The 27253-nt window shown below is 46.8% G+C and overlaps 2 protein-coding genes across 16 annotated transcripts in view; both read left to right on the top strand.

Moving 5' to 3' along the window:
- The window catches only part of FBXW7 (F-box and WD repeat domain containing 7), a 295965-nt gene that overhangs the window by 212970 nt on the left and 55742 nt on the right, over positions 1-27253 (top strand). Inside the window, exon 5 of one of the 15 annotated variants that reach the window (XR_010601816.1) lies at positions 1164-1301. The exons of the other annotated variants lie outside the window; for them this stretch is intronic. The gene's annotated coding sequence lies outside the window, so the exon portion shown is untranslated. The remainder of the gene's footprint in view (positions 1-1163; positions 1302-27253) is intronic. 15 annotated transcript variants of the gene reach the window in all.
- LOC135983949 (uncharacterized) lies at positions 8548-10688 on the top strand. Its single transcript, XM_065597829.1, has 2 exons — positions 8548-9124; positions 10119-10688. Exons 1-2 carry the CDS (start codon positions 8548-8550, stop codon positions 10592-10594), a joined length of 1053 nt encoding a protein of 350 aa, XP_065453901.1. The 3' UTR covers positions 10595-10688.

Raw genomic sequence — 27253 nt, 5'->3', positions numbered from 1 at the left:
TTTGTTCAAAACTCCCACCTTTTCCCACAGTTCCTCAAACTGATCATGTAACATAATTTAATTAAAACCATTGGAAGTGTAACATACAACTTAAGGAATTCCATACTTGATTTATTTCCTCTAACCCTTCCTACCTCCCCTTATTCAACTTACATTGTAAAATCATCACAGTAGATACCAGGTCTTTACTGACAGTCTAAAGTTCCGTGCATACCTATTGTGCTACGTGTAAATGTTTACTAAATCATTTGCAGTCTGCACATTGTAGCATTTTTTTCTAGTTAATTATCTACAAAAACTGTCCTTCATAGGGGTTTGCCTGGTCGTTACATTGAATAGATCTGGATTTCTTCCAAGCAAACACTTGTTGTGATCTAAGACCACTGAAATCTGATATATTTTTAATCAGGGTGGGTATAACTTATGCATTTTGAAAATGATTCCTAGACATGAATTAAGTCCCACTTTCTAAAGTGATTTGGGGACTAAGGAGCTTTGACTTTCAATGAGACAAAGAGCCCAAGTCTCTTTCTAAAATGTTGCCCTACGTCTATTGATTTGAACCCGTATAGCCCTTTTTATACTGGTGTGGTCCAATTCTTTATTGTGTGAGCAGATGGCTGCAGGAGCAGGAAGAGGCTTTTTGACCATTTGCTGGTTGCATAGAAGTGTTGGACTCTGACTTTTATAATATAGTTTGTGTGTTGCATCTTTGTCCAATGGGTTGATTTTTTTCCTTAAGGGCATCTCCTTGTGGGTATACTATGAGGCAATAAGTAGTCAGAATGTAGTTAAGATTACAACAAAGTTTCTGTTTCAAGCCAAATTTCCAATCCAGTCTAAAATCCACACATGTAGTCAGATTATCTTGAAAAATGGAGTGTCAATTCTGGTCCTATGGTAGTTTGGGGATAGCAAATTTGGGGAAATTTGATCAAGGGGTTCGAAAGTTATAGCCCCCTTCTGAAGTGACTTGATTTTAAAATTTCAACTTCCTTAACACTTCTTTGTGCCAAGATGAGGAAAAATCTATGAGCAGGAGCCACATGAAATTTTTGTACCACTGGAATTGCCTGTGTTGAGATCTAGTATGTGATTCAAAAAATAAACTCCAAAATAAAATGAATGAAACATTATTAGACTCTTTATTTCTGGTTCTGTAGAGTGGTGTTCTGGATGACTACAGACACTGCATGGAATGCCAGCACTGTGTGCAGACTACTGACTGGACGGGAAGAGAGAGGATATGAAAGAGTGACACCACAAAATATCCTGTAGCCTAAGGGAAGGTGTGTGAGAAAGTAAGCATATCAGATTGAGGAGTAATGATTTTATAATGACTGCATGAATAATAGGAAAGGGGCTGACTCCAACCTCACTAGGTGTTTTGTTTAGACATGTTTCTTTGTTTGCATCTGCAGCTGAGACTTGCCTATCTCACTTCTACTTGAGTGACTTGTGAAGTGGCAAGTGTACCTGCATGTACTTTGAACATATGGCATCCAAAATAGTTGGATCAAGTGAAGAAATGTAATCTTTTTTTCTTTGCTGAAGAATAGTAGACCGTGCTACTAGCTTTTCTTACAAAGGTAAACCTAGAACTGGACTTAGAGTTGAACAAGCAGAATAAGTAAGGGCCCTTCAAACAAAAAAAATATATTGTAGCTACCCATTGGTATTGCTCCCTCTCAAAAAGAGTTGGAGCATCATCTGAAATTAGGCATGAATAGGACTGGACTGAAACATTATTCATCCAGGCCTATCATATGCCAAATTTGGGTTATGCTCCATAGTAGAATCATGAATAGCCTCTACTTATTTCACAATAGTTTGGACCTTGCCCAAGCAAAATCTCAGGCAGAAGGAATGTGGCCACTAGTTCCTCCCAGACAACAGAAGAATTTTTAGAAACCAAAGTGAGGTGCCTTCTGCTATCTCCCACATTCTCTTCCTCTGACAGTTATTTCTAAAGCTGCTATCTCTTCTCCACTATTTTCTCCAGCCTATCATCTCCCCAACATGAAGCCTTCGTTCACACAATCATTAATGTGCTCTCCCAGAACATGAGTTTAATTCCCAATACTCAAACATTGTAAAACCACTAAACATGAAGATCCCTATACAAAAGCATTAGAGTTACATGAAAAAACATGTTCTGAAATTGAAAAATGAAGTTAGTGACATTTCACACACAACACAACCACATGACTGTAACTTTCTTTCTTTAAGAATGCCAACATGCAGCTGCATCATTCTTTTGGGCGGGCTTGGGGGTGGTGGTGAACATTTGCCTACTCTGCATTACACTAATTTTAGAGAGTCCCTAATGCATTATTGATCTTTTTAATAGTAATTGTTAAACTGGAAATGAGAAGTGACAGCTCAACACATGCAATGATACCTTGTAAAATAGCAGCAATTATTCCCCTTAATACCTGACAATCTAAGATGGACTTGAGGTCTGCACTGTCCATAAACGTTCCCTTTCCCGACCAATGTCTCCTTCGGATGATGTCCCAAAGTCTCTAAACAGCATGGAGTGACTTGAAAGCTTAAAAAAGCTCCTCAGCACTAAACTAGCCAAAATCAGCTCTGAAAACAGAGTAAAATTATACTGGTAAAATCCCCAATAGCCAAAAGAGCCTACAAGTAAAGAAATGAGGCACACAGATTGAATAACGTGATCAAGGTCACACAGGATGGATGAATTTTCTATTCTGAACTAGCAAATACAAGATTTTCGGGTTATCCTCAAGTCTTTCTCTCCATATGAGCTTGCAGTTACATTTCTGTGCAAAGTAGCACATTTGCTCCATTTGTTTCCTTATGCTATACTATGCTGGCAATAGCCAGAAGATCCATCTAGGTGCCGCTGTAGCCCTGAGACCTGTCTGTTCCTCAAATGGGGGACATTTGTTTGAGAGGACTCTTGATCATACTTAGAACGGTAGCACTGATGAGGATTCTAAAGTGTAGAACTATGTGGCTTTTAACAAACTATCACCTGGTATCTAAAATGGTTTAGATTTTAGAAAAGTTCTTTTCATTTTTCATTTTAGACAGGACAGCTTGAGTCCAGTGAGACTGTCTGACTATTCCAAAGTTAATTCTCCACTAGACTAAGTCAAAGGATGACACTATATCATGGTTTTCAGAATCATTAAATACCTGACAGACTTTCTGCAGCTGCCTCGATCCCATACGGTCCAAATATACCTTATCCCATGTAGGTACACAGAAAGATCCTACATTTCTTGTAAAAATAATTGAGGATATGCCAGATGACCTCACAAATATTAGAGCCATTGTTCCAATCCTACATACCAGAAAATTTAGGGATTTATTCAATGTGATTGTAAATCAATCTGGAGGTGATCATTTTCCCCCTAGATTTAGAGTAGTTCAAATGGCATATAACCAAAAGAAGGCTTGGAATGGAGTCCACCAGAAGTCATTTTAGGAACCAGCGTAAGGGATTTCCTTGTATCAGTCAAGCTGTTGAATACTTATCAACATATTCTAAGGGCTGGTCCACACTAACCCCCCAGTTCGAACTAAGATATGCAATTTCAGCTACGTGAATAACGAAGCTGAAGTCGAAGTACTTTAGTTCGAACTACAAGGTACTTACCGCGGGTCCACATGCGGCAGGCAGGCTCCCCCGTCGACTCCGCGTACTCCTCTCGTGGAGCAGGAGTACCGGCGTCGACGGTGAGCACTTCTGGGATCGATTTATCGTGTCTAGACAAGACGCAATAAATCGATCCCAGAAGATCGATTGCTTACCGCCGAACCCGGAGGTAAGTATAGACGTACCCAAAGAGACCAGTGTCACCAGAGGTATCCGAGACTAAAGCAAGAAGAGTCCCCTTCCATATTTGCAACCACTTGTCATTGTTATTTTACATGTTCTAAAAATGTGCCTGTCTACCCCATAAGCACCAATACAGTAGAATACATACAACATTTACAAAACACGATAGACCAAGGGAAAAAATGTATGCTCTAAACTTAGTCTGTTGCATGATATTGCACAACACTTGCAGCACTTCAAGCATGATTCATTTCTGTTCACTGTCGACGCGAAAATCATGTTGGCAATTTGCTAGCAAGAAGTGTGTTTTAACTTTGTTCTGGTTAACTTAGTTTGAATTCATTTGTCAGGAGAGTTAATGAGCTTACAGGACTGTACTAAAGGCTGCCTTTCTTAATTTTTAATGAGGGAAATTATATGGTTCTTCAAACATGATTGGTCATTCCCTGAATTTTCTATTTTCTTTTGAATCAGGTACTCCCCCATTATTGACTATGGTCTAATAAGGGACAAAGGTCAAAAATTTCAAATTTGAGTGCAGAGAGTGAAAATAATGGGAATAAAGATCCTCAACATCTCTGAAAATCAGATCACTTATTTAAATAGCTAAATGTGGATTTAGGTAGCTAAATTTAGAGTCCCAAGTTTGAACAATTTGGGAGAACATGCAGAGCATCTGGTTTTCAGATCATTTGTTTATTCTCTGGGTGGCATGTGGACTAAATGTAGACAATGTTGACTAAATGTCTCAAACAATGAATCTGTGAAGTCTGTAATGGCGACAGGACTTGTCCTTCTAAACATCTTACCTTACTCCACTTTCCTTTTGTCAACTTTTTGAACAGAGTGGTGAGATGTTTTGCTAAAGAAATTAATACAGCAGCCAACCTTATTATCTGTTTAACTTGAGAGCCCTAGTCATGGATCTGTCAGGTACTATATAAAGGCAGAACAGAAAGACTGTCCCTGCCCCAAAGAGCTTACAATCAAACAAGTATCAGACAACAGATGGATACAGGGAGAAAAAGACCAGGGAGTACAAGGAATCAGTGAGACCACATTGATCAGTATAATAGGTGGCGGTCGCAGCACACCAACTGCTGTAAGTTTTATAGGCAGAGTTTAAAGGAGGGTTGTGAAGGAGGATAATGGAGGTATTTGTAGGCATTTACAGGCAGGATCGGTGCAACCACTAGGCGAACCAGGCGGTCATCTAGGGCGCCAAGTGGAGTGGCGCCGGCTTGCTCAGGGGAGAAGGCGGAGTGGAGGTGAGCTGGGGTGGGGGGGCTGTCCAGGTGGAGGGGGGGCGGGGAGCTGCTGTGGGGGGGGGGGGCTCCCCGGCTCTTCCCCATATAGATTGCATTTGTCGAGGTCAGAGAACGGGATGATGCAGTAATTGAGATGTGAAATGATGGGAGCTGGGATGAGAGTTTTAGCAGTGGATAGATAGAAAAGGCTGCTACAGAAATTATGCAGAAAGAATCTTCAGGATTTGGACAATGCCAGGATGTGAGGATCTAGAGCAGGGGTAGGCAACCTATGGCACGCATGCCGAAGGCGGCACGCGAGCTGATTTTCAGTGGCACTCACACTGCCCGGGTCCTGGCCACTGGTCTGGGGGCCTCTGCATTTTAATTTAATTTTAAATGAAGCTTCTTAAACATTTTAAAAACCTTATTTACTTTACATACAAACAATAGTTTAGTTATATATTATAGACTTATAGAAAGAGACCTTCTAAAAACGTTAAAATGTATTACTGGCACGCAAAACCTTAAATTAGAGTGAATAAATGAAGACTCAGCACACCACCTCTGAAAGGTTGCCGACCCCTGATCTAGAGAGAGGTTTGAGTGGAAGATGACACTCAGGTTGCTGGCCTGAGTGACCGTTAGGATGGTGGAGTTATCCACAAATATTAAGAAAGGAGGTCTGGAGAGAGCTTCAGGTGAGGACTAAGAGGTCTGTTTAGCCTGTTGAGCTTGAACTGGTGACTAGACATCCATAGGGAGCTGTGGATTCTTTAACAGGTTACTCACCTAGTGGATGGGGGGGAAGCCGTAGATGTAATATATTTTGATTTTAGTATGACTTTTGACACAATCTGACATGACATGCCCATAAGCAAACTAGGGAAATATGGTCTAGATAGGGGTGGCCAACTTGAGCCTGAGAAGGAGCCAGAATTTACCGACGTGCATTGCCAAAGAGCCACAGTAGTACATCAGCAGCCCCCCATCAGCTCCACTCCCACCCCCTCCCTCCCCACACCTCCCAATCAGCTGGTTTGTGGCATGCAGGAGGCTCTGTGGGGGAGGAGTGAGGCCATGGCAGGCTCAGGGGAGGGAAGGGGTGGAGTGGGGGCAGAGCCAGGGGTTAAGCAGTGAGCACCCCCCCGCACATTTGAAAGTTGGCGCCTGTAGCTCCAGCCCCAGAGTCGGTGTCTATACAAGGATCCACATATTAACTTCTGAAGAGCCGCATGTGGGTCTGGAGCCACAGGTTGGTCACCCTTGTTCTAGAGGAAATTACTATAAGGTGGGAGCACAACTGGTTAAAAGACCATACTCAAAGAGTAGTTATCAGTGGTTTGCTGCCAAACTGGGAGGGTGCATCTAGTAGGGTCCCGCCAGGTTCATTCCTGTTTTCAGTACTATTCAATATGTTCATTAATGACTTGGATAATGGAGTGGAGAGTATGCTTATAAAATCTGCAGATGAAACCAAGATGGGAAGAACTTTGCAGGATAAAATTAGAATTTAAAATAACCCTGACAAATTGAAGAATTGGTCTGAAATCAACTAGATGAAATTCAATAAAGATAAGTGCAAAGTTCTTCACTTAGAGAAGGAAAAATCAAATGCCCAACTATAAAACGGGGAATAACTGGCCAGGTGGTAGTACTGCCGAAAAGGATCGGGGGGTTATAGTGGATCTCAAATTGAATGACTCAACAATGTGATGCAATTGAGAAAAAGATTGATATCATCCTGGGGTGTATTAACAGGAGTGCTGTATCTAAGACACAGGCAGGGTAATTGTCATACTCTACTTGGTACTAGTGAGGCCTTAACTGAAGTACTAGGTCCAGTTCTGGGGTCATATTTCAGGAAAGATGTGGACAAATGTGGAGAGCAACAAAAATGAGAAAAGATTTAGAAAACCTGACCCATGAGGAAAGGTTGAAAAAACAGCATGTTTAGTCTTGAGAAGAGATGACTTGGAGGGTGGGGACCTGATAACTCTTCAGACATGTTAAGGGGTGTGATAAAGAGGACTGTGATGAATTGTCTCCATGTCCACTGAAGGTAGGACAAAACGTAATGGGTTTAATTTGTAGAAAGGGGGATTTAGGTTCGATATTAGGAAAACCTTTCTAGCTCTAAGGGTAGTTAAGCATTGGAATAGGTTTTCAAGGGAGGCTGTGGAATTCCCATGATTGGAGCTTTTTAAGAACAGGTTAGACAACAACCTGTCAGGGATGGTCTAGGTTTACTCAGTCTTGCCACAGCATAGGGGGCTGGACTTGATGACTTCTCAAGGTCCTGTCCAGGCCTATATTTCTATGATTCTGTGTCAGAGACAGACCAAGATTTTAGTTTTTGACAGAAGAAGAAATGTCCGCAATAGAGAGGTAAATCTTCAGGTAAGAATGCCCAGACATAAGGTGCAGAGGGAGAAAAGAAGTGAACCAAGGACAAAGTCCTGTGGAGTCCCACAGAAAGTTTAGGGGAGGGGATGAGGCGGATCTGTCAAGGACATGCTGAAGGAGTGATTAGAGAGGTGGGAGGAGAACCAACAGAGGACAGAGTCATTGAAGCCAATGGAGGACAAGATTTCAATAAGAGCCTGTTCATGGCTGCCAGGTCAAGGAGGATGAAGATTGAGTACTGGTTCTGAGCTTTGGCTAAGAAGAGATAATTAGAAAGTTGGTGGGAGCAGTTTAAGTGAAGTACAAGGGATGGAAGCTGAATTGCAGAGGGTCTGAGATGGAATTGGAGGAGAGGAACTCTACACAGCGATTGGAGATAGTACATTTAATGAGCTGATCAATGAAAGAGAGAGGGGATGGTAGTTGAAGAAGCAAGTAAGGTCAAGGGTTGGGCAGGTTTAAGAAAGGAGAGAATGAAGTATGCTTGTATACCAGAGCAAAATGAGAGGTTGAAGGGAAAGGAAAGTGAGGGATGAGGGTGAGCACAAAAAGGAGATGGAGGAAAATGTTTCCAGAGATACGGAAGAGGATTTAAATGTGACTTGTGCTGGCTAGAGAATGGGGGAGCTCAGAATGGAGACAGAAAGAGGAGCAGCAGGCAGAGGGTAGGAACTGACTCTCTTAGGCCTGGTCTACACTAGGCGTTTATGTCGAAGTTAGCGCCGTTAAATCGAATTAACCCTGCACCCGTCCACACTGCGATGCTATTTAGTTCGACATAGAGGTCTCTTTAATTCGACTTCTGTACTCCTCCCCGACGAGGGGAGTAGCGCTAAATTCGACATGGCCATGTCGAATTAGGCTAGGTGTGGATGGAAATCGACGCTAATAGCTCCGGGAGCTATCCCACAGTGCACCACTCTGTTGACGCTCTGGACAGCAGTGCGAGCTCGGATGCTCTGACCAGCCACACAGGAAAAGCCCCGGGAAAATTTGAATTTGAATTCCTTTTCCTGTCTGGCCAGTTTGAATCTCATTTCCTGTCTGGACATCGTGGCGAGCACAGCAGCACTGGCAACGATGCAGAGCTCTCCAGCAGTGATGGCCGTGCAGTCTGGGAATAGAAAGAGAGCCCCAGCATGGACTGATCGTGAAGTCTTGGATCTCATCGCTGTGTGGGGCGATGAGTCCGTGCTTTCCGAGCTGCGATCCAAAAGAAGGAATGCAAAGATCTACGAGAAGATCTCTAAAGACATGGCAGAGAGAGGATACAGCCGGGATGCAACGCAGTGCCGCGTGAAAATCAAGGAGCTGAGACAAGGCTACCAGAAGACCAAAGAGGCAAACGGACGCTCCGGATCCCATCCCCAGACATCCCGTTTCTACGAGGCACTGCATTCCATCCTCGGTGCTGCCGCCACCACTACCCCACCAGTGACCGTGGACTCTGAGGATGGGATACTGTCCACGGCCGGTTCCTCAGACATGTTAGGGGACGGGGAAGATGAGGAAGGAGATGAGGAGGGCGAGGCAGTTGGCAGCTCTCACAACGCTGATTTCCCCGACAGCCAGGATCTCTTCATCACCCTTACAGAGATCCCCTACGAAGCGTCCCCAGCCATTACCCCGGACACAGAATCTGGTGAAGGATCAGCCAGTAAGTGTTGTAAACATCTAAACATTTATTTTTAACAAAACAGGAATATTAACAATTAAAAGAATGGGTTGTTCATGATTAGTGTGCCCTAGGCGCTTAACGGTTTAGTAAGGGGCAGTGCAAGTTTTGAAAAGAAATCTAGCAATGTCCGGTTTTCAGTGATTGTCCTGCACAAGCCGCTCTACTGTGTATTCCCTGCTACTGCAGCTACAGTAAAATGCGGTCTATATGTGCGGGGATAGAGCAGTAATCCTCCTGGGACATCTCGATGAAGCTCTCCTGGAGGTAACTTGAAAGCCGTTGCATGAGGTTCTTGGGGAGAGCGGCCTTATTGGGTCCTCCGAAGTACGACACGTTGCCGCGCCACGAGATTATCAGGTACTCGGGGATCATTGCTCTGCACAGCAGGGCGGCATACGGCCCTGGTCTTTGGAGGCTTTCCCGGAGCATTCTCTCTTTGTCGCTCTCGGAGATCCTCATCAGGGTGATGTCGGCCATGGTGACCTGCTTTTAATTAGGTAGGGGAATGTTAGTGTTGGGACTGCTTTCCCGTTCCTTTACAGAACTGTCACCGCTGGTTTGCAGCCACGCGGTGGAGGCGGGAGAGGGGCAGCCGAAAGGGATCATTCCCGGGGACAGCCGCGAGGGGGTGGGACAGGGGCAGAGTTCCCGCTTGCCGGATTGCTGGCAGCAGGGACTGACATTGATTTAAATGTGAAATGAGGCCAGTGGTAATATAAAAGTTTTAAACTGCCACAAGTGTACGGCTTACCATGTCTGCCTGCAACAGAAATTCCGTTGTGCTGCCTCGCTTCTCAAATGTGCTGTTCAAGACCCCAGGCACAGAATGCGAAGGCCGAGAATTCGACCTTGTGCTGAGTGCGCATGTGAAAGGTGCTGTGCATGGTCTTGTTCACAGAGAAAGACTATGTTCTTTGTTCACAACTACATTTATCTTTCAGAGGAATTCACTCCCTTTTTCCCATTTCCACAGCCCCGTCTGCGACTGTCTCACAACCTAGCCTGGAATCACACTCCCAGAGGCTAGCGCGGATTAGGCGTAGGAAGAAGAGGACACGGGAGGACATGTTCTCTGAGCTTATGGCCTCTTCCCAAGCCCAGGCAGCACAGCAGACCCAGTGGCGGGAGAACTTGACCCGAATGCACCAAGCCAACATGGATCGGGAGGAGAGGTGGCGGCAGGAAGACCAGCAGGCGACTCAAACGCTGCTTGGACTACTGAGGGAGCAAACGGACACGCTCCGGCGCCTTGTGGATGTTCTGCAGGAACGGAGGCAGGAGGACAGAGCCCCGCTGCAGTCCATCTCTAACCGCCCTCCCCCGCCACCAAGTCCCATACCCACCTCACCCAAAGTGCAAAGAAGGAGAGGCGGCAGAGTCCCTGCTAACTCTCACTCCACCCCTGCAGAGAGCTCTAGTAGCAGAAGGCTCTCATTTCCCAAAATTTGAAAAGTTCTTTCCTTCCCGCCTGACACAAGCCCACGTCCAAGTTTCACCTCCCAATGCCATGTGTAGTTGATAATAAAAAATTCGTTTCTGTTAACTACTGTTTCAATCATGTTCTTTTGGAGGAGGAGGGGAAAGGGGGTTGGAAATTGGACAGGACAGTCTCCTTTGGCAGGGTACATAGTCGGGGGCAGGCACAGCAGCAGGGCACATACACAGTGCAGTGATGCAGTGACTAGTTGCCCCGGTTAGTCTGGGAGGTTGTTTTGATGTAATGTTGGGGGGGGTGGGTTGCTCTGTGACTTTGTGGCGGGGGAGGGCAGTTACAGATCTTAAGCGCCGGTCCTTAGACAGGATCACAGAGCCACACAGCATGGGATCTGTAACCGTCCTCCCCCTGCCACAAAGTCAAATAGACCTCCCATACACACAGTCCCGATCAGGAGGGGTGACAGGCTCCGTTGAAACAAGCATCCCACCGCAGCGGAGCCTGTCAATCCTTGAGTTTAGAAGCTGCATTCGCATCACAACACTAGACCCGCCCCGCACCACAGTCTGCGTCCCAGTTTTAAAAAATTCCCGCTAAAACAGTATTAAAGAAAACGGTGTGCTTTAACAAAGTAGAACTATTTTTATTTCGACACGTGTGTTGGAGGGGGGGTGAAGGGGGTATGTAACTGGATAGGATAGTCAACATTACCTGGGTAAAGAAACGGGGGCAGGTTTAGCTTCTCAGTACACAAACTATAAAATCACAGGTTACCCTGCTCACTCAGGAACTTTGCTTTCAAAGCCTCCCGGATGCACAGCGCTTCCCGCTGGTCTCTTCTAATCGCCCGGCTGTCTGGCTGTGAGTAATCACCAGCCAGGCTATTTTCCTCAACCTCCCACCCCGCCATAAAGGTCTCCCCCTTGCTCTCACAGAGATTGTGGAGCACACAGCAAGCTGCTATAACAATGGGGATATTGGTTTCGCTGAGATCACAGCGAGTCAGTAAGCTTCTCCATCTCCCCTTGAGACGGCCAAAAGCACACTCCACCACCATTCTGCACTTGCTCAGCCGGTAGTTGAAGAGTTCTTTTTCAGTGTCCAGGGCGCCAGTATAGGGCTTCATGAGCCAGGGCATTAGCGGGTAGGCTGGGTCCCCGAGGATGACTATAGGCATCTCCACATCCCCAACAGTTATTTTGTGGTCCGGGAAGTAAATACCTTGTTGCAGCCGTCTAAACAGACCAGAGTTCCTGAAAACACGAGCGTCATGAACCTTGCCCGGCCATCCCACGTAGATGTTGGTAAAACGTCCCCTGTGGTCCACCAGTGCTTGCAGCACCATGGAAAAGTATCCCTTTCGGTTAATGTACTGGGTGGCCTGGTGGTCCGGTGCCAGGATAGGGATGTGAGTTCCATCTATGGCCCCACCGCAGTTTGGGAATCCCATCGCTGCGAAGCCATCTATGATCGCCTCCACGTTTCCCAGGGTCACTACCTTTGGCAGCAGTACATCAACGATTGCCTTCGCTACTTGCATCACAACAACCCCCACGGTAGATTTGCCCACCCCAAACTGGTTCGCGACTGACCGGTAGCTGTCTGGCGTTGCAAGCTTCCACAGGGCTATGGCCACTCGCTTCTGTACACTCAGTGCAGCTCGCAACCGGGTGTCACTGCGCTTCAGGGCAGGGGACAGCAACTCACAAAGTTCCAGGAAAGTTCCCTTCCGCATGCGAAAGTTTCGCAGCCACTGGGATTCATCCCAGACCTGCAGCACTATGCGGTCCCACCACTCAGTGCTTGTCTCCCGTGCCCAGAATCGCCGTTCCACGGCATCAACATGACCCATTGCCACTGTGATGTCCTCGGCGCTGGGTCGCCTGCTTTCTGACAGGTCTGTGCTACTCTCAGACTTCAGGACATCACCGCGGTGCCGTAGCCTCCTTGCCTGACTTTTCTGCATCTGCCTCAGGGAAACCTTTATGATAAGCTGCGAGACGTTGAGAGCGGCCACAACTGCAGCGATGGTCGCAGCGGGCTCCATGCTCGGAGTACAGTGGCGTCCGCGCTGTCAATGACTGGAAAAGCGCGCGAACTGTTTTCCCGCCGGCGCTTTCAGGGAGGGAGGGCGGGAGTGATGGACGGATGACGACAGTTTCCCAAAAGCACCCTCGACTCATTTTGTTACCCAGAAGGCATTGCCGGCTACACCCAGAATTCCAATGGGCAGAGGGGACTGCGGGAACTGTGGGATAGCTGACCACAGTGCACCGCTTCGAATGTCGACGCTATCACCGTTAGTGTGGACGCACAAAGTCGAATTACTGTCCTTAGTGTGGACACACACGTTCGACTTTGCAATATCGATTACAAAAATTCGATGCAAGTAAAATCGAACTACTCTCGTAGTGTAGACAAGGCCTTACACTCTTCCCTCCTTTTGTTGAGTATCACTGCCTAGAGAATGTGACATGCAGCACAATACCCTCTCTCTTCCTTTCCTATTTTTAACTGATGAGGGGATTGGTAAACAGATTCCATCAGTGCTAAATTAGTATATTGGTGCAACATTACATTAAAAACTTTTTTCACTATCTGTAGGTCTTCTACACTTTAATCTGGCTAGTTGAGATTTGTTGGAGTATCTCTGGCATTGCTGTAAAGGTAGTTGCTTGAGCATACTCATAGCTTACTTGCTTTAATTGTTGCTTGAATAAAGAGAATAAATTAGATAACATTTGACACCGCTACCTGTTGTGCTCTTTGTATAAACTATATTTTTATGCAGTTGAAAATGGATTTGAAAGAATAGTTTGTAATAGTTTTGTCTTTTCTAGAGTTTTAAACATAATTTAAATTGCAAGGGGCAAAGTATTCCTAGATAGTCTGACACAGTGGTAGGTCAGACTGTCCTCAGATGTTTTAATTTGTAGTATCTCATTGGGGTTTTTTGTTTGTTTGTTTGTTTTGGTAAATCAGCAATATAAGTGACTCAAATTAACTTAAGTAACTGGATTAAAGAAATACTAAGAAGCTGCATAACATTACACATTTTAAAACAATGTTTGCTATCTAATTTTGTGGTTACAAAATGAACAGAACGGTAAACCAAATATTGCTGAAATCTTTAATTTACTTTATCCTGTCTATGGAAAAAAAAACTGTAGGAAACAGGAATATAGTTACTTGACTCACTGTTTATTCAACATTGAATGGATTTTGTTTAGGAAAAGTATCAATTGCTTAGCTTTCAGCTGGTGAGTTTTTAGAACTAGTGGAGAAATGGTTAAATATGTAATGCCTGTGGATGTAAAAAGGCTGCAACATGCAGTTTTTCTCTGGTAGAATCCATCTCTTTGAGAGATTTACTTCATGGTATTAATGTTTTTAATTGAATAAAGGAACATTACTTTTTCTTGATCAAAATGGTTTCCCAATACAGACAACAAAAAGCTACTGATATTTAGCAAATTTTCTGTATCTTTTATTGAGGTAGGACTTTTTGAAACTTTCTTTTAATGCTAAAATAACACCTGCAAAGGGGCCATTTGTTTGAGACTGATCCTGTTCTCTTAGAAGTCTCTCTTTTCAATATCTATTCTGAGAGTTGAATGGACTAGAGCATTCATCTCCATTCTTACTTATTTAACGCTACATTTCAGTGCAAAAATCAATTAACAATCCTGTCCTCATTCTAGATTGTAAAATACTTATCCTTGATAGTGTCCTGTTCCCTCCCTTGTATAGACAGAAAAGTCTGAGAGACTATTTCCTGACTCAAGGCACTGGTTTGCAGATGACTTTCATTTAGATTGGACAAGTTCACTAGCTTGCCAACTCCAATTGCAGCCCTTCTTGATGTGAAATTGCACAGCAGAAGGTTAATGACAATGGGTTAGAGAGGCTTCTAAAGGTTTCGTATGACCCCAGCATGCTTGGCATTCCTTTCTGCTGTGTAAAGATTGGGAATTGTCTCCCCACGGTCCAAAGAGCACATTTAGGGCAGGGAACCTAGCTCTGTGGTAGGTTTCTCCTCTGCCCTTGCAGAGAGAAGATTGCTATGGCAATAAATCAGGAAGATCATAGGCATATGGAAGAAAACTAAATTCCCTCCTCCATACTATAGTGTATGTATGCATTTTCAGAGGGAAAAAGGAGGCAGGTGAAGTATATGTAGTATACCATATTATGTATTAACAGTAAAGTTAAAGTTAATGGTTACAATCAGACAGAGATTCTAAAGCAAGAGAGGGGGAAATTAGTATTTATGAAAAAAATTGTTCTGGGGCATTTTATACGTGCTAAACTGCTCTTGTCCTAATATGCACAGACATGTTGCATAAAGATATTTTAAGAAAGTGTGCATGTTCTATTTAAATATGTACAAAATTAATTCTAAGTAGCACTGTGCATTTAATTTAAAAAGGTAGCCGAGTTAATGAACGGCTTCAGGACTTACAGAGAGTAAAGATGTTTACATTTTATTCTCTGTTCTCCTGCAGACTTATGGTGACTATTTGGACATATCACTTGTCCTCAGTTTCCCTGTAGGGATAACAGTATATTTCCCAGGAGATTAATATTTATAAAGCCTTGTCTTAAAATAGAAAATGGGGGAAGGGATGATAGCACTGCCTATTCTTAAGGTTGCCTGCCACTTCCCATTTAAGACTCTATTTTCAGTTGCTTATAACTTTAACAAACTTTTACCATTCAAGTTCAAATTTTCAATAACAGGTGTTTGTCTCAGATTAACGTGTTTTGGAAATATCAATTTCAACATGCTTTGGAGGATGTACTTGAACTTTGGCAGAGTGGTGGCTTTTTTTTATCAAGGATGTGCAGTGTAACATCCCCATGAAAATCCCCCCCCAATTTGGCAAAGTTATAAGCCTTTCCAAAAATCACAAGTTTGCACATGCTCAGTAGAGACTTCAGAGATTTTAGCAGCTGAAATCTGTATAAAGATCCCATCCTCACTGAGCATCCTCGAGCCTTTCTTAGTTCCCAGTGCTGACCAGACTGCACATGCACCATCCCCACATAGCGAACGAGCATGCTCCATCCCCTCTCGGTTGTTACATGAGATAGGGTTGCACATGCACCATCGCTACAGAGCATCTGAGCAAAGTTGGACCTCCCCTGTATTGGAACTGTCAGCATGGAGTCTGTTTCTGCTATGCTTTTGGTGACCACCCCCATGCTGGCACCCAGGCAGCATGAAGGAGGAAGATGCCTGATTTGAATTCAGAGATGAAGAAAGCTGGACTGTGAGGGGAAGCAAAGGAGTAGTTTGGGACAAGGAGTCTGATGAGGCTGAGACTGAATAAGGGAGAAAAACTGAGAACGCTTAGGCAAGAAGACTGGAAAAGGGAGCCTAGGTTAGGACTGTGAGCTAGCAGGGAGAGTGAGCAGGGGTGGATTGATTGGGGAGGCTGATAATGGGATCTAAAGGGTGGTGAGAGGAAGTTGGAAACTATTGGGCAATGAGACTGGGACTAGAACCTGGGGTGGGGAGTTGGAACGGTTGGACAAGGAACCTAGGACTAGGAGGCGGGTCAGGGGAGACTGAGACTGGGGGCCAGTGAGGAAAATGGGAGGACACAGATCAGATGGGGAGCTGGGGGAGAGAGTCTATTGTCTGGACAAGGAGACTGAGACTAGGAACCAGTTGCGGGGATCAGGGTGAGGAGGGATGGGATACAGATCTAACAAGGAGTTGCAGTGCAGGAGAACTGGGACTGGCTGGACAAAGAGATTGGTACAAAGAGCTAGGAAGGGAAAGAGATGGAAAAGGAATCAGGAAGCAGGTAGGAAGAGAGACTGATATTGGATGAGGTTCCATAGAGGGAGACTAGGACTGAAAACCATTGGGTAGAGCGCAGGAAAAGAGATCAGATGAGAAGCTGGAAGGAGGTACTGGTACTGGCTGAGCAAGAAGACTTCAGCTTGGTGATGGGGAGGAGTTTGTGGTTCCATGAGTGAGCCAGGAGGGAGACTGACTGTCTGGGCAAGGAGACTGGGGATGAGAAGCCTGAGGTGTGGAGGATGGGACCGGGGAGGCAAGTAGATTGGGATTGGGACTAAGAACTGGGGTGGGAAAAGAGTCAGAACAGGTATGAGTTGGAGGGGACAGGTAAGAAAGAGTCCGGCTTGGCAGGAATGGGCAGAAGGGTCTGTGATCACTAGAGCACACTCCACTGCAGGGCCTGGATTGGAACCCAAGTTTCCTGAATATCACCATTGCTCTGCTGTCAGGAAATATCTGTGACACCCACTGACAGTGTCTCTCTCATCCCCCTTTAGTGCTGATGCATATAGAGGATGACAACATACTATTGCTGTCAGTTACTCCATTTGCTCAACTGTCGGAGGTCTGAGTAGTGGAACTGAAGATTGCAACCCTGATGATGACCCATGTGGGTGTCAATATGATGCCACATGATGGAATTTTGTTTTTTCAGTTTGCTTTTTTAAAAACCTAGGAAATTACACACACAAAACAACATTAAAAAACATTATTAAAGTTGCAAAGACAAGCATGCATAAGTTAGGAAATGCCAGACATAGGGTTATCTTAATTTAGCCCCCTTGTGCATATGCATTACAATTAGGTTTGGTGGAATTTGATTTTTAAATAATTTTGATGGCTAATATTGATATTTATTTTCACAGTGACACAAAATTATAGGGTTAAAGCTTTTTTTCATTTTTTATCGACTTAAAATTTCACAGGTATGAAAAATTATGAGGGGAGGTCAGACAATAATTATTTAGAGACAGTAGACAGATTCAAAAATTTTAAGGTTTATAACCATTCAAACACAAATTGTCAACATCACAGGTCAATATATACACAGTAAATATTCTTAAATCAAAAAGACGGTTACTCACCGTTGTAACTGTTGTTCTTCGAGATGTGTTGCTCATATCCATTCCATTAGGTGTGTGCGCGCCGCGTGCACGATCGTCGGAAGATTTTTACCCTAGCAACACCGGCGGGTCGGCTGTGGAGCCCCCTAGAGTGGCGCCTTCATGGCGCTGAATATATACCCCAGCCGACCCGGCGCCCCCTCAGTTCCTTCTTGCCGGCTACTCCGACAGTGGGGACGGAGGGCGGGTTTGGAATGGATATGAGCAACACATCTCGAAGAACAACAGTTACAACGGTGAGTAACCGTCTTTTCTTCTTCGAGTGCTTGCTCATATCCATTCCATTAGGTGACTCCCAAGCCCAACTTAGGTGGTGGGGTCGGAGTGAGACATTGCTGTGTGCAAAACTGCTGATCCGAAGGCAGCATCGTCCCTGGACTGCTGCACTAGTGCATAGTGAGCCGTAAACGTGTGGACTGACGACCAAACCGCAGCTCTACAAATGTCCTGGATCGGAACTTGCGCCAGGAAAGCCGTCGAGGAAGCTTGGGCCCTCGTGGAGTGAGCGGTGAGGTGTGGTACTGAGACACCTGCCAGGTCGTAGCAAGTCCGGATGCAAGACGTAATCCAGGAGGATAGGCGTTGTGAGGAGACCGGTGATCCTTTCATTCGGTCGGCCACTGCAACGAAGAGTTGCGTCGTCTTTCTAAAGTGCTTTGTGCGGTCAATATAGAAGGCCAGGGCCCTTCGCACGTCCAGGGAATGCAAACGTTGATCCTGGCGAGTAGCATGTGGTTTAGGGTGAAAAACCGGGAGAAATATATCCTGGTTGATATGAAATGGAGAAACCACTTTAGGGAGAAAGGCAGGATGTGGACGAAGCTGCACTTTATCCTTGTGGAAAACTGTGTAAGGGGGCTCGGATGTAAGCGCCCTGAGTTCAGAAACGCGCCTTGCTGAGGTGATGGCTACGAGGAAGGCTGTCTTCCAGGACAGGTACAGAAGTGAACAGGTGGCCAGTGGCTCGAATGGAGGACCTGTGAGCTTGGAGAGAACCAGGTTGAGGTCCCACGTCGGAACGGGCTGACGTTGTTGTGGGTACATCCGGTCTAAGCCCTTGAGGAATCTAACGACCATCGGGTTAGAGAATACCGAGGACGCGAGTTCCCCTGGGTGAAAGGCCGATATAGCGGCCAGGTGAACTCTAATTGAAGATATCGCCAACCCTTGCTGTTTTAGGGAGAGGAGATATTCCAAAATAAGAGGAATAGGTGCGTGCAATGGGGACGTGGCTCGTTGTTCGCACCAACAGGAGAACCGCTTCCACTTGGCCAAGTATGTGGTCCGTGTTGAAGGCTTCCTACTGCTCAGCAGAATCTGTTGGACAGAGTGTGAACACTGTTGCTCTGCCTGGGTGAACCATGGAGCAGCCACGCCGTGAGGTGGAGTGATTGCAGGTCGGGGTGACGCAGCCGGCCGTGGTTCTGCGTGATGAGATCCGGATACAACGGAAGCGGGATCGGTGTCTGAACCGAGAGTTCCAGCAGCGTGGTGTACCAATGTTGTCTCGGCCACGCTGGAGCGACCAGAATTACCTGTGCCTGGTCTCTGCGCAATTTGAGCAGTACCTTGTGGACCAGAGGAAACGGAGGGAAGGCATAAAACAGGTGGTCTTTCCAGGGAAGGAGAAACGCATCCGAGAGGGAGCCTGGGGCTCGACCTTGTAGGGAGCAGAACACGTGGCACTTCCTGTTGTCTCGAGATGCAAACAGGTCTATCTGGGGAAACCCCCACTTCTGGAAGACGGAATGTATGATGTCCGGACGGATAGACCACTCGTGCGTTTGAAAGGACCTGCTGAGTCGGTCCGCTAAAGTGTTCTGGACTCCAGGGAGGAACGATGCCGTGAGATGGATTGAGTGGGCGATGCAGAAGTCCCACAGGCGAATGGCCTCTTGGCATAGAATTGACGAACGTGCTCCTCCTTGCTTGTTGATGTAAAACATGGCCGTGGTGTTGTCGGTGAGAACTAACACACAGCGGCCCCGTAGGAGATTGAGAAATGCCTGGCACGCCAGGCGCACCGCCATCAGTTCCCGAACATTGATGTGTAGGGCTAGCTGAGGTGCAGTCCACAGGCCCTGGGTATGGTGCTCGTTGAGATGGGCGCCCCAACCCAGAGATGAAGCGTCTGTGACCAGGTGCAGAGAGGGTTGTGGGGCGTGAAACGGCATCCCTTCGCAAACCACATTGTGATCTAGCCACCATGTGAGGGAGGTCAGGACCGAGTTCGGGATTGTGACCACCATATTCAGGCTGTCCCGATGTGGGCGGTATATTGATGACACCCAGGTCTGGAGTGGGCGAAGCCGAAGTCTGGCATGCCTGGTTACGTACGTGCAGGAAGCCATGTGACCCAGCAGGGTAAGGCACGACCTCACCGTGGTAGTTGGGAAGGCCTTGAGTCCTTGGATGAGGCTCGTGATGGTGCAAAAGCGATTGTCTGGCAGGATGGCTTGTGCGCGTCTGGAGTCTAGAACCGCACCGATGAATTCTATTCTCTGGGTAGGTTCTAGAGTGGATTTGTCCTTGTTGAGTAGGATACCCAACTTGTTGAATGTGCGCACTATTATGTGGACGTGATCGCGAACTTGTTCCTTGGTGCGACCGCGTACCAGCCAGTCGTCTAGGTACGGGAACACCTGTATCCCTTGCCGACGAAGGTGCGCTGCCACGACAGCCATACATTTCGTGAAGACCCGTGGGGCCGAAGATAGGCCGAAGGGAAGGACTGCAAATTGGTAGTGCACCCTGTTTACCACGAATCGGAGGAAGCGTCTGTGAGGCGGGTAAATAGCAATGTGAAAGTATGCGTCTTTCATGTCGAGGGCGGCAAACCAGTCTCCAGGATCGAGGGAAGGGATAATGGCCCCCAGAGAGACCATGCGGAACTTCAACTTTACTACGAATTTGTTGAGTCCGCGCAAGTCCAAGATGGGTCGCAGACCTCCTTTGGACTTGGGGATGAGGAAGTAACGGGAATAGAATCCCCTGCCCCTTAAATCCACCGGAACCTCCTCTATGGCCCCCATGGCGAGGAGCGTAGAGACTTCCTGTATAAGAAGTTGCTCGTGAGAAGGGTCCCTGAAGAGGGACGGGGAAGGGGGGGAGGAGGGGGGAAATGAAGAAAACTGGATAGCGTATCCCCTCTCCACCGTGCGGAGGACCCAACGGTCCGAAGTTATAAGGGACCAAGCACGGTGGAAGTGGGAGAGGCGATCCCGAAAGGAGGGGGCTGGATCCTGGGGGATGACTGGGGCGCCGTCCTCGACCGCACCTTCAAAAGTTCTGCCTGGGGCCTGAAGGTGGTCTAGGTGGCCCCTGGTTCTGGCCAGGTTGAGGGCCGGTCCACCTTCTTCTACCACCTCGCCCTCGCCTCCGGGCCGAGTCCTGTCTCTGACGAGGCGGGGGGGGGTAGAAGCGCTGAGGCTGCGGACTAAACGGCCTGCGCTGGGGGCCCACAACATGCATCCCCAGGGAGCGCATGATTGTTCTCGAGTCCTTGAGGCTCTGCAGGCGAGAGTCCGTCTTATCTGAGAACAATCCATGACCCTCAAAAGGCAGATCTTGTAGGGTTTGCTGCAGCTCCGGAGGCAAACCCGAAACCTGAAGCCAGGAGATCCTGCGCATAGCGACACCCGAAGCCAGGGTCCTCGCCGCTGAGTCTGCAATGTCCAAGGAGGCTTGCAAGGAGGTCCGAGCCACCTTCTTGCCCTCCTCTACCATGGCTCCAAACTCCTCCCTGGACTCTTGGGGAATCAACTCCTTAAACTTCCCCATAGAGTTCCAGGAGTTGAAATTGTAGCGGCTCAGTAGCGCCTGTTGGTTCGCCGCTCTAAGTTGTAGCCCTCCGGCTGAGTAAACCTTGCGGCCAAACAGATCGAGCCGCTTAGCCTCTTTTGATTTAGGCGCTGCAGCCTGCTGGCCGTGGCGCTCTCGTGCATTCACTGATTCCACCACCAGTGAACACGGTTGGGGGTGGGTATACAAGTACCCACAGTCCTTAGACGGGACAAAGTATTTTCTTTCCACCCCTCTCGCTGTGGGTGGAATGGAGGCAGGAGTTTGCCATATCGTATCCGCATTTGTTTGGATCGTGCGGATCAGAGGTAACGCCACCCTCGATGGGGCATCTGCTCCAAGGATATTCACGATCGGGTCGTGAACCTCCACTATCTCCTCCACCTGTAGGTCCATATTACGGGCCATCCTACGCAGGAGATCCTGGTGAGCCCGAAGATCTATCGGAGGGGGACCCGTACAGGAAGTGCCCGCCACTGCCTCATCCGGAGAGGAGGAAGAGGATGCCTCCGGTGGCACTGGATCCAAGGGGGGGTCCTGATCCCCCTGCTCTTGGGCCGGGGCATCACCTGCACTTGGGTCCATGGTGTCGGGTGGTGTGGACACTGAAGCCTCCATGCCCCCTGGCGGAGGCCGAGAGATGGTGGACTCCGGGGCCCTTCTAACGGAGTGACCCGAGCGAGAGGTCGAAGCTATTGGAGCCCCTTGCGCCTGATGGTACGCCCACGGGGTCCAAAACGACCAGTGAGATGGTCCATGAGAGTGGTCCTCTGCCATCTCCTGCCAATGGCCCAAGTTTCGTTCCTCGGCTTGCCCTTGAGGGGGATATGCCGATCTCGACAGGTCCTCCGAGGAGCGAGACACCGATCTTGACGGCCATGGCGGTGCCGAGAGAGATGAAACGAGCCCCGTGGGCTGTGGTGCCGCACGGTGCCGGTCTGGAGATGACCTATCTCTGCGCGGTGCCGGCGATCGGTGCCGGGACCGCGATCGGTGCCGATGACCTCGTCGGTGCCGGGAGTCGGATCTGGACCTCGACGAGGACCTGGAGTATGCCCGGTGCCGGGAGCGGCCCCTCGACGTCGAGCGTCGACCGTGGCGGTGCCGAGAACTACGTCTCGACGTTGATCGGTGCCGACGATCATAGCGGTGCCGAGACGTAGAGCGGTGCCGCGAAGAAGATCTTGGCCGCGAGTACGACCGGTGCCGAGACGGTACTCGGTGCCGGGACTGCGAGCGGCGTGGGGACCTGCTTCGGGACCTGGATCGGTGCCGAGGTTCCAGCCCTTGTGATGGAGGGCGCATCAAGGCAGGTTTCCCCCTCGACTGGACCGGGCGAGTCAACGGTGCCGTCGGTGCCGGTGGTTGAGGCGGTGCCGGCTCCGTGAGAGCTATTAAGTCTCTCGCCGCCGCGAAGGTCTCTGGCGTCGACGGGAGGCACTGTATCACCGCCGGCCTCGGTGGAGACGCCGTCTGCACCGGACTCAACGGCCTCGGCGCCGGAGTCGACGGTGCTGGAGGCACCTGTTTCCGGTGCTCCACCGGCGTACGCGGCTCTACCCCCGGCACTGGGGGAGCCAGCGTCTTCGGCACGGAGGTCCCCGTCTTATGGGCTTTCTTATGCCCTGGGGATAATGACCGGCGCCGAGGCACTTGCCGTGCTTGCGGTGCCGACGAGGTCCGGTGCCGGGAAGGCTCATCTGACGCCACTCGCGTGGTCGTCATGGCCGGTGCCGCCGGGGCACTGCGCACCGAGGCGCAAGGTGCCGGGGCTTGACTTGTGGATGGAGCGTCCGGAGTAAGTGCCGCCTCCATCAGGAGTTGCCGGAGCCGAAAGTCCCGCTCCTTCTTGGTCCTTGGTCTGAAGGCCTTACAGATCTTGCACTTATCTGTTTGATGGGACTCTCCCAGGCACTTCAGACAGGAGTCGTGCGGGTCGCTCGTGGGCATAGGCTTAGCGCAGGAGGCGCACAGCTTGAAGCCGGGAGCGTTGGGCATGAGCCCGGCCCCGCGGCCGGGGGAGAAAGGGGGAGACGACCCCCTTAATCCCCTGAACTATTAAAACAACTAGACAACTTTTAAAACTACAACACTAGGACTATAACTATAACTATAACTACGAATAATGAAGTAAGCTAGGGAGAGTGGAGAACAGCTAAGCAGCGCTCCACAGTTCCAACGACCGTCAGGGGCGGTAAGAAGGAACTGAGGGGGCGCCGGGTCGGCTGGGGTATATATTCAGCGCCATGAAGGCGCCACTCTAGGGGGCTCCACAGCCGACCCGCCGGTGTTGCTAGGGTAAAAATCTTCCGACGATCGTGCACGCGGCGCGCACACACCTAATGGAATGGATATGAGCAAGCACTCGAAGAAGAACTCTAAGTTCTCAAGCAGCATTTTTCTTTGCCTATGTATACATGGAAATTTTTTTGTCAGTTTGTGTGCTGAAATCAATGTTTACCCACATTTACTGATAAAAATATAATTCTTTGAAGCCTAATTATGGTGCTGTCTTTATATGATCACATTTGCCACATTGAGAGCACAAGATGGGTTGTTTAGTGAAGGAGGCAGTTGTTCATAGGGCTGCTCCTTCATTTGCTGCAGAAGATGGAAGATGTGTAGTGAATGAAGCAGGGGATTGCTATAAGACAAAGGAGGGTCTCACAGTTAAGCTAGTTGAATGCTGCCCTGGAGGACTGGATTCTATCCCTGCCTCTGCCACAGAGTTCCTATGTCATAGGCAGGTCACTTAAATCAAACTTTTGACAGGTAGTCACTAATTGTGTGCCCCTCACTTTTTGGGTGTCCAACTTGATACCCTGGGGTCTGAGTTGCAGAAATGCTGAGCATTCACAAATGCAACTGAAGTCAGTGGGAATTGTGATTGAATATATAAAATGCTATATAATGCTAAGTAAGCTGAAAATCAGGCCCTAGGCATCTTAAATTTAAGGACCCAGAATTACCAGACACTTTTGACCTTTGTCTCTGTGCCTTAGCAACCCATGTATAAAATGGGGATAATACTGCCCCTTCATCTCACAGGGGTGTTAAGAAGACAAATTAATTTGTTTGTGAAGCACTGAGATATAGGGATAAGTGCCATGGAGAAACTCATGAGGAAGATAATAATTCTGACTTCAGATCATGATTTGAATAGTGTGCAGTTAAATAAGACATGGGGGCACCCACTGAACAATGAGCATAAAACAAAATATTGACTAGCTGCTCATTAAGTGAGCACTATCTATCCTGTGAACTGAATGAGGCTGGGATTCTGTTGATAAAAAAAGTATGTGATCATGTAATCAAATGCTTAAAATTCTGGCATTTCCTAACTTGTGTGTGCTTGACTTTGCAATCTTAATAATGTTCTTTTAATGAAGGTTTTTTTATTATTATTAATAGTGCAAAAGTTCAGTCTTTGTACCCATTTAATCCTTGGTTGTGCCTCAGCTGAGATTCCTGGCTCAATCTCCAGTCTCTTGTTCTATGAACTCTAACCCCACCACTCATCCTCTCTACATCCCTAGTATTGGAGAGATTGGGAGAGGAACAATTTTATAAATTTAGGGTTTAACTTGTATTTCCAAACAATCCACATACATTACAGTACAGGAACTGTTAGCAAACATTTTAAATGGAGCACTGGTATCTTCTATAGTTTGAGGTTGCTGGAGTGTTTCTTATTCTAATCAACTGGAAATAGGAATTCATATTTTTCCAACACATTCATCTTTCAGGCTGCAATTTGCAGACAGGCCTTATTTCTGCTCAAGCGTGATATATATATATTTTTTAAGTCTGAGCAAAAACAGTTGAGCCACTTGTGTTCAAGGAGAAAATATACTTTTCCCCTGTAAATACAAATTCTTGTGACTTTTTGTAAATTAGCTCTATAACTGAAATATGGATCCAGAAAGCTGTAATTTGGCAGAGAAATAATCTTCATTGAGTGTTTGGGTCACAATCAGTGTTGATTTGGCAAAGTTATAAACCTTTGGAAAAAGTCACACAGTAAGGTTTAATAGGGGAATCACAGATGCATGTTGTTCCCATTGAAGTCAGAGGAATACATATGCTTTTATTCAAGGGCAATTTGATCCCAGTTTTTTAACAATGATAATTGTATTTTTAAAAAGGATCAGTCAGCAAATTCAGCTGGACATTTAAAACATTTCAAAATGTATGCAAGGGGTTAGAACCTGGCCCTGGGCTCTGTCATCTTTGCAATGCCTTTGAAGGGCAGCCAGGGATTACTCTGACAGAGAAGGAATCCCTGGGTGGTTGATGGCGATACACAATCCACTTCCCCTACCTGTAGCTTGGATGTAGGGATCCAGGAGAGGAGTGCTAAGAGCAGGGCCAGAATGCATTGCACTGTGGTAATCAGCTAAAGGACAGTGTGGAATTCTGTCTCCTGCAATTTAGAGCAGAGGGTCATGGGGAAGCAAAGGTGGCACAGAGCCTCTCTCCCTGGAGACAGATGTCCTACACTGACCATAGGTCACCTAAACCTGGGAACTGACTCAGGGTTTGTGCTGTGAGTGAAGGAGGACTCGGTTAGCTCTGCCGCTGTTGAATAATAAAGCAAATTTAAAGTCGCCAAAAGTCACCATAGAATTTTAATGCTAATTGTATAGTACCTTAGTGAGACTGTCACAGGGTCTCTCCACTCAGAAAATGTTCCTACAACCAAAACTAGAATGTTCTTTCTATGGTGTAATGTTTTACTGTAATCTCTGTCCTTCTGGGGATTATATAACTCTGTGGGTGATTTGTGTAATTCAATCTAGTCTTTCATTAGAAGTAATAGACAGTCTTAATTACAACATGCCACATAACAAAATGTTAAAGGTTCTAGAAATGTTGCCAACAGGAAAAGGATTGGACAATGTGAATTTTGATTAATTAAGAGAGCTGGCAGTACTGACTGGGAAATAAGATTTTGTGTCTGCTGGAAACTGTGTAATTTTGGTGTAGAAATTTTTCCATTTGTTGTGAATTGTAATAATTAAGTGGTTTTTAAAAAGTTGTCTTCTGAGATAGAAAAAGTTTGCTGATGTTGAGTACATATGAATTGTGAAATATAGATATTTACTTAACTAATGTGGAGGGAAGATTGATTAACTAGGCCTCAGAATAATAGGTCTTTCTAGAGAATGGAAACTCACAATTGGTTTTGAAGACTATTACATGTCAGGCAAAGATGAAAATGGGTATTATATGTTTGTTCTCTCTCCTACCCCCTCTCAAACCACCCTAGCAGCCGAAAAGTAGGTGTGTTTCGCCACCCCTTGACCTTACCTGGTGCCACCTAGGGGGCCGCTCAAAGATTCATGGATTCATAGGATTGAGCCAGATCTGGGAACTTTGTTGCACAACACCTGATGCAGTGCCATAATTCATAGTCACTCTGGCTGGCACAACAATCCTAGTAGACTATGTGTGTGTGTATGTTTCCTGTCTTCCTCAAAAAGGAAGGGAACTAGATTGCCAGATACAGTGGTCACCATTAAAACATTTGCATCTTACAATTCTTAGTTTTCCATATATTTTCCCCATATAATTAGAATAAGTAGTATGACACCCTATATTTAGACTAAATAATATCTGCAAAACTAAGTTTCCATTGTGTGATAACTGTTGGCAAATGGTGACTCTTTGGGCTAATATAATGGTCATGATTCAAGTAAAGAAATTAACAGGTAAAGCAAGTTTTGTGGGGGAGGGGGAGTTTTATCAGAGAATGATTGGCAATCATTCATAGTGGGGGAAAGTAATCATCAGTAATGTATCCGAAGAGAAGAAAATAGAAAAGTAAAATAGAAACACAGAACTTCACTTTAACCTCTAAGAAAACTGCTAATGATTACATGAGCCCATTTTGTTGAAAAGTACATCCACCTAGGCTATAAGGTCAAGCTTGTAAT

The sequence above is a fragment of the Chrysemys picta genome, chromosome 5, assembly GCF_011386835.1.
Source record: "Chrysemys picta bellii isolate R12L10 chromosome 5, ASM1138683v2, whole genome shotgun sequence".
NCBI classification, from domain to species: Eukaryota; Metazoa; Chordata; order Testudines; family Emydidae; genus Chrysemys; species Chrysemys picta.
This window is presented reverse-complemented; position numbering and strand designations above follow the sequence as displayed.

Excerpts from the sequence above, each read along its gene's own strand:
- LOC135983949 (XM_065597829.1), top strand. The coding sequence starts at position 8,548 with ATGCAGAGCTCTCCAGCAGTGATGGCCGTGCAGTCTGGGAATAGAAAG. Across the intron at positions 9,125-10,118 it reads ATCTGGTGAAGGATCAGCCA|CCCCGTCTGCGACTGTCTCA; the intron begins GTAAGTGTTGTA and ends CCATTTCCACAG.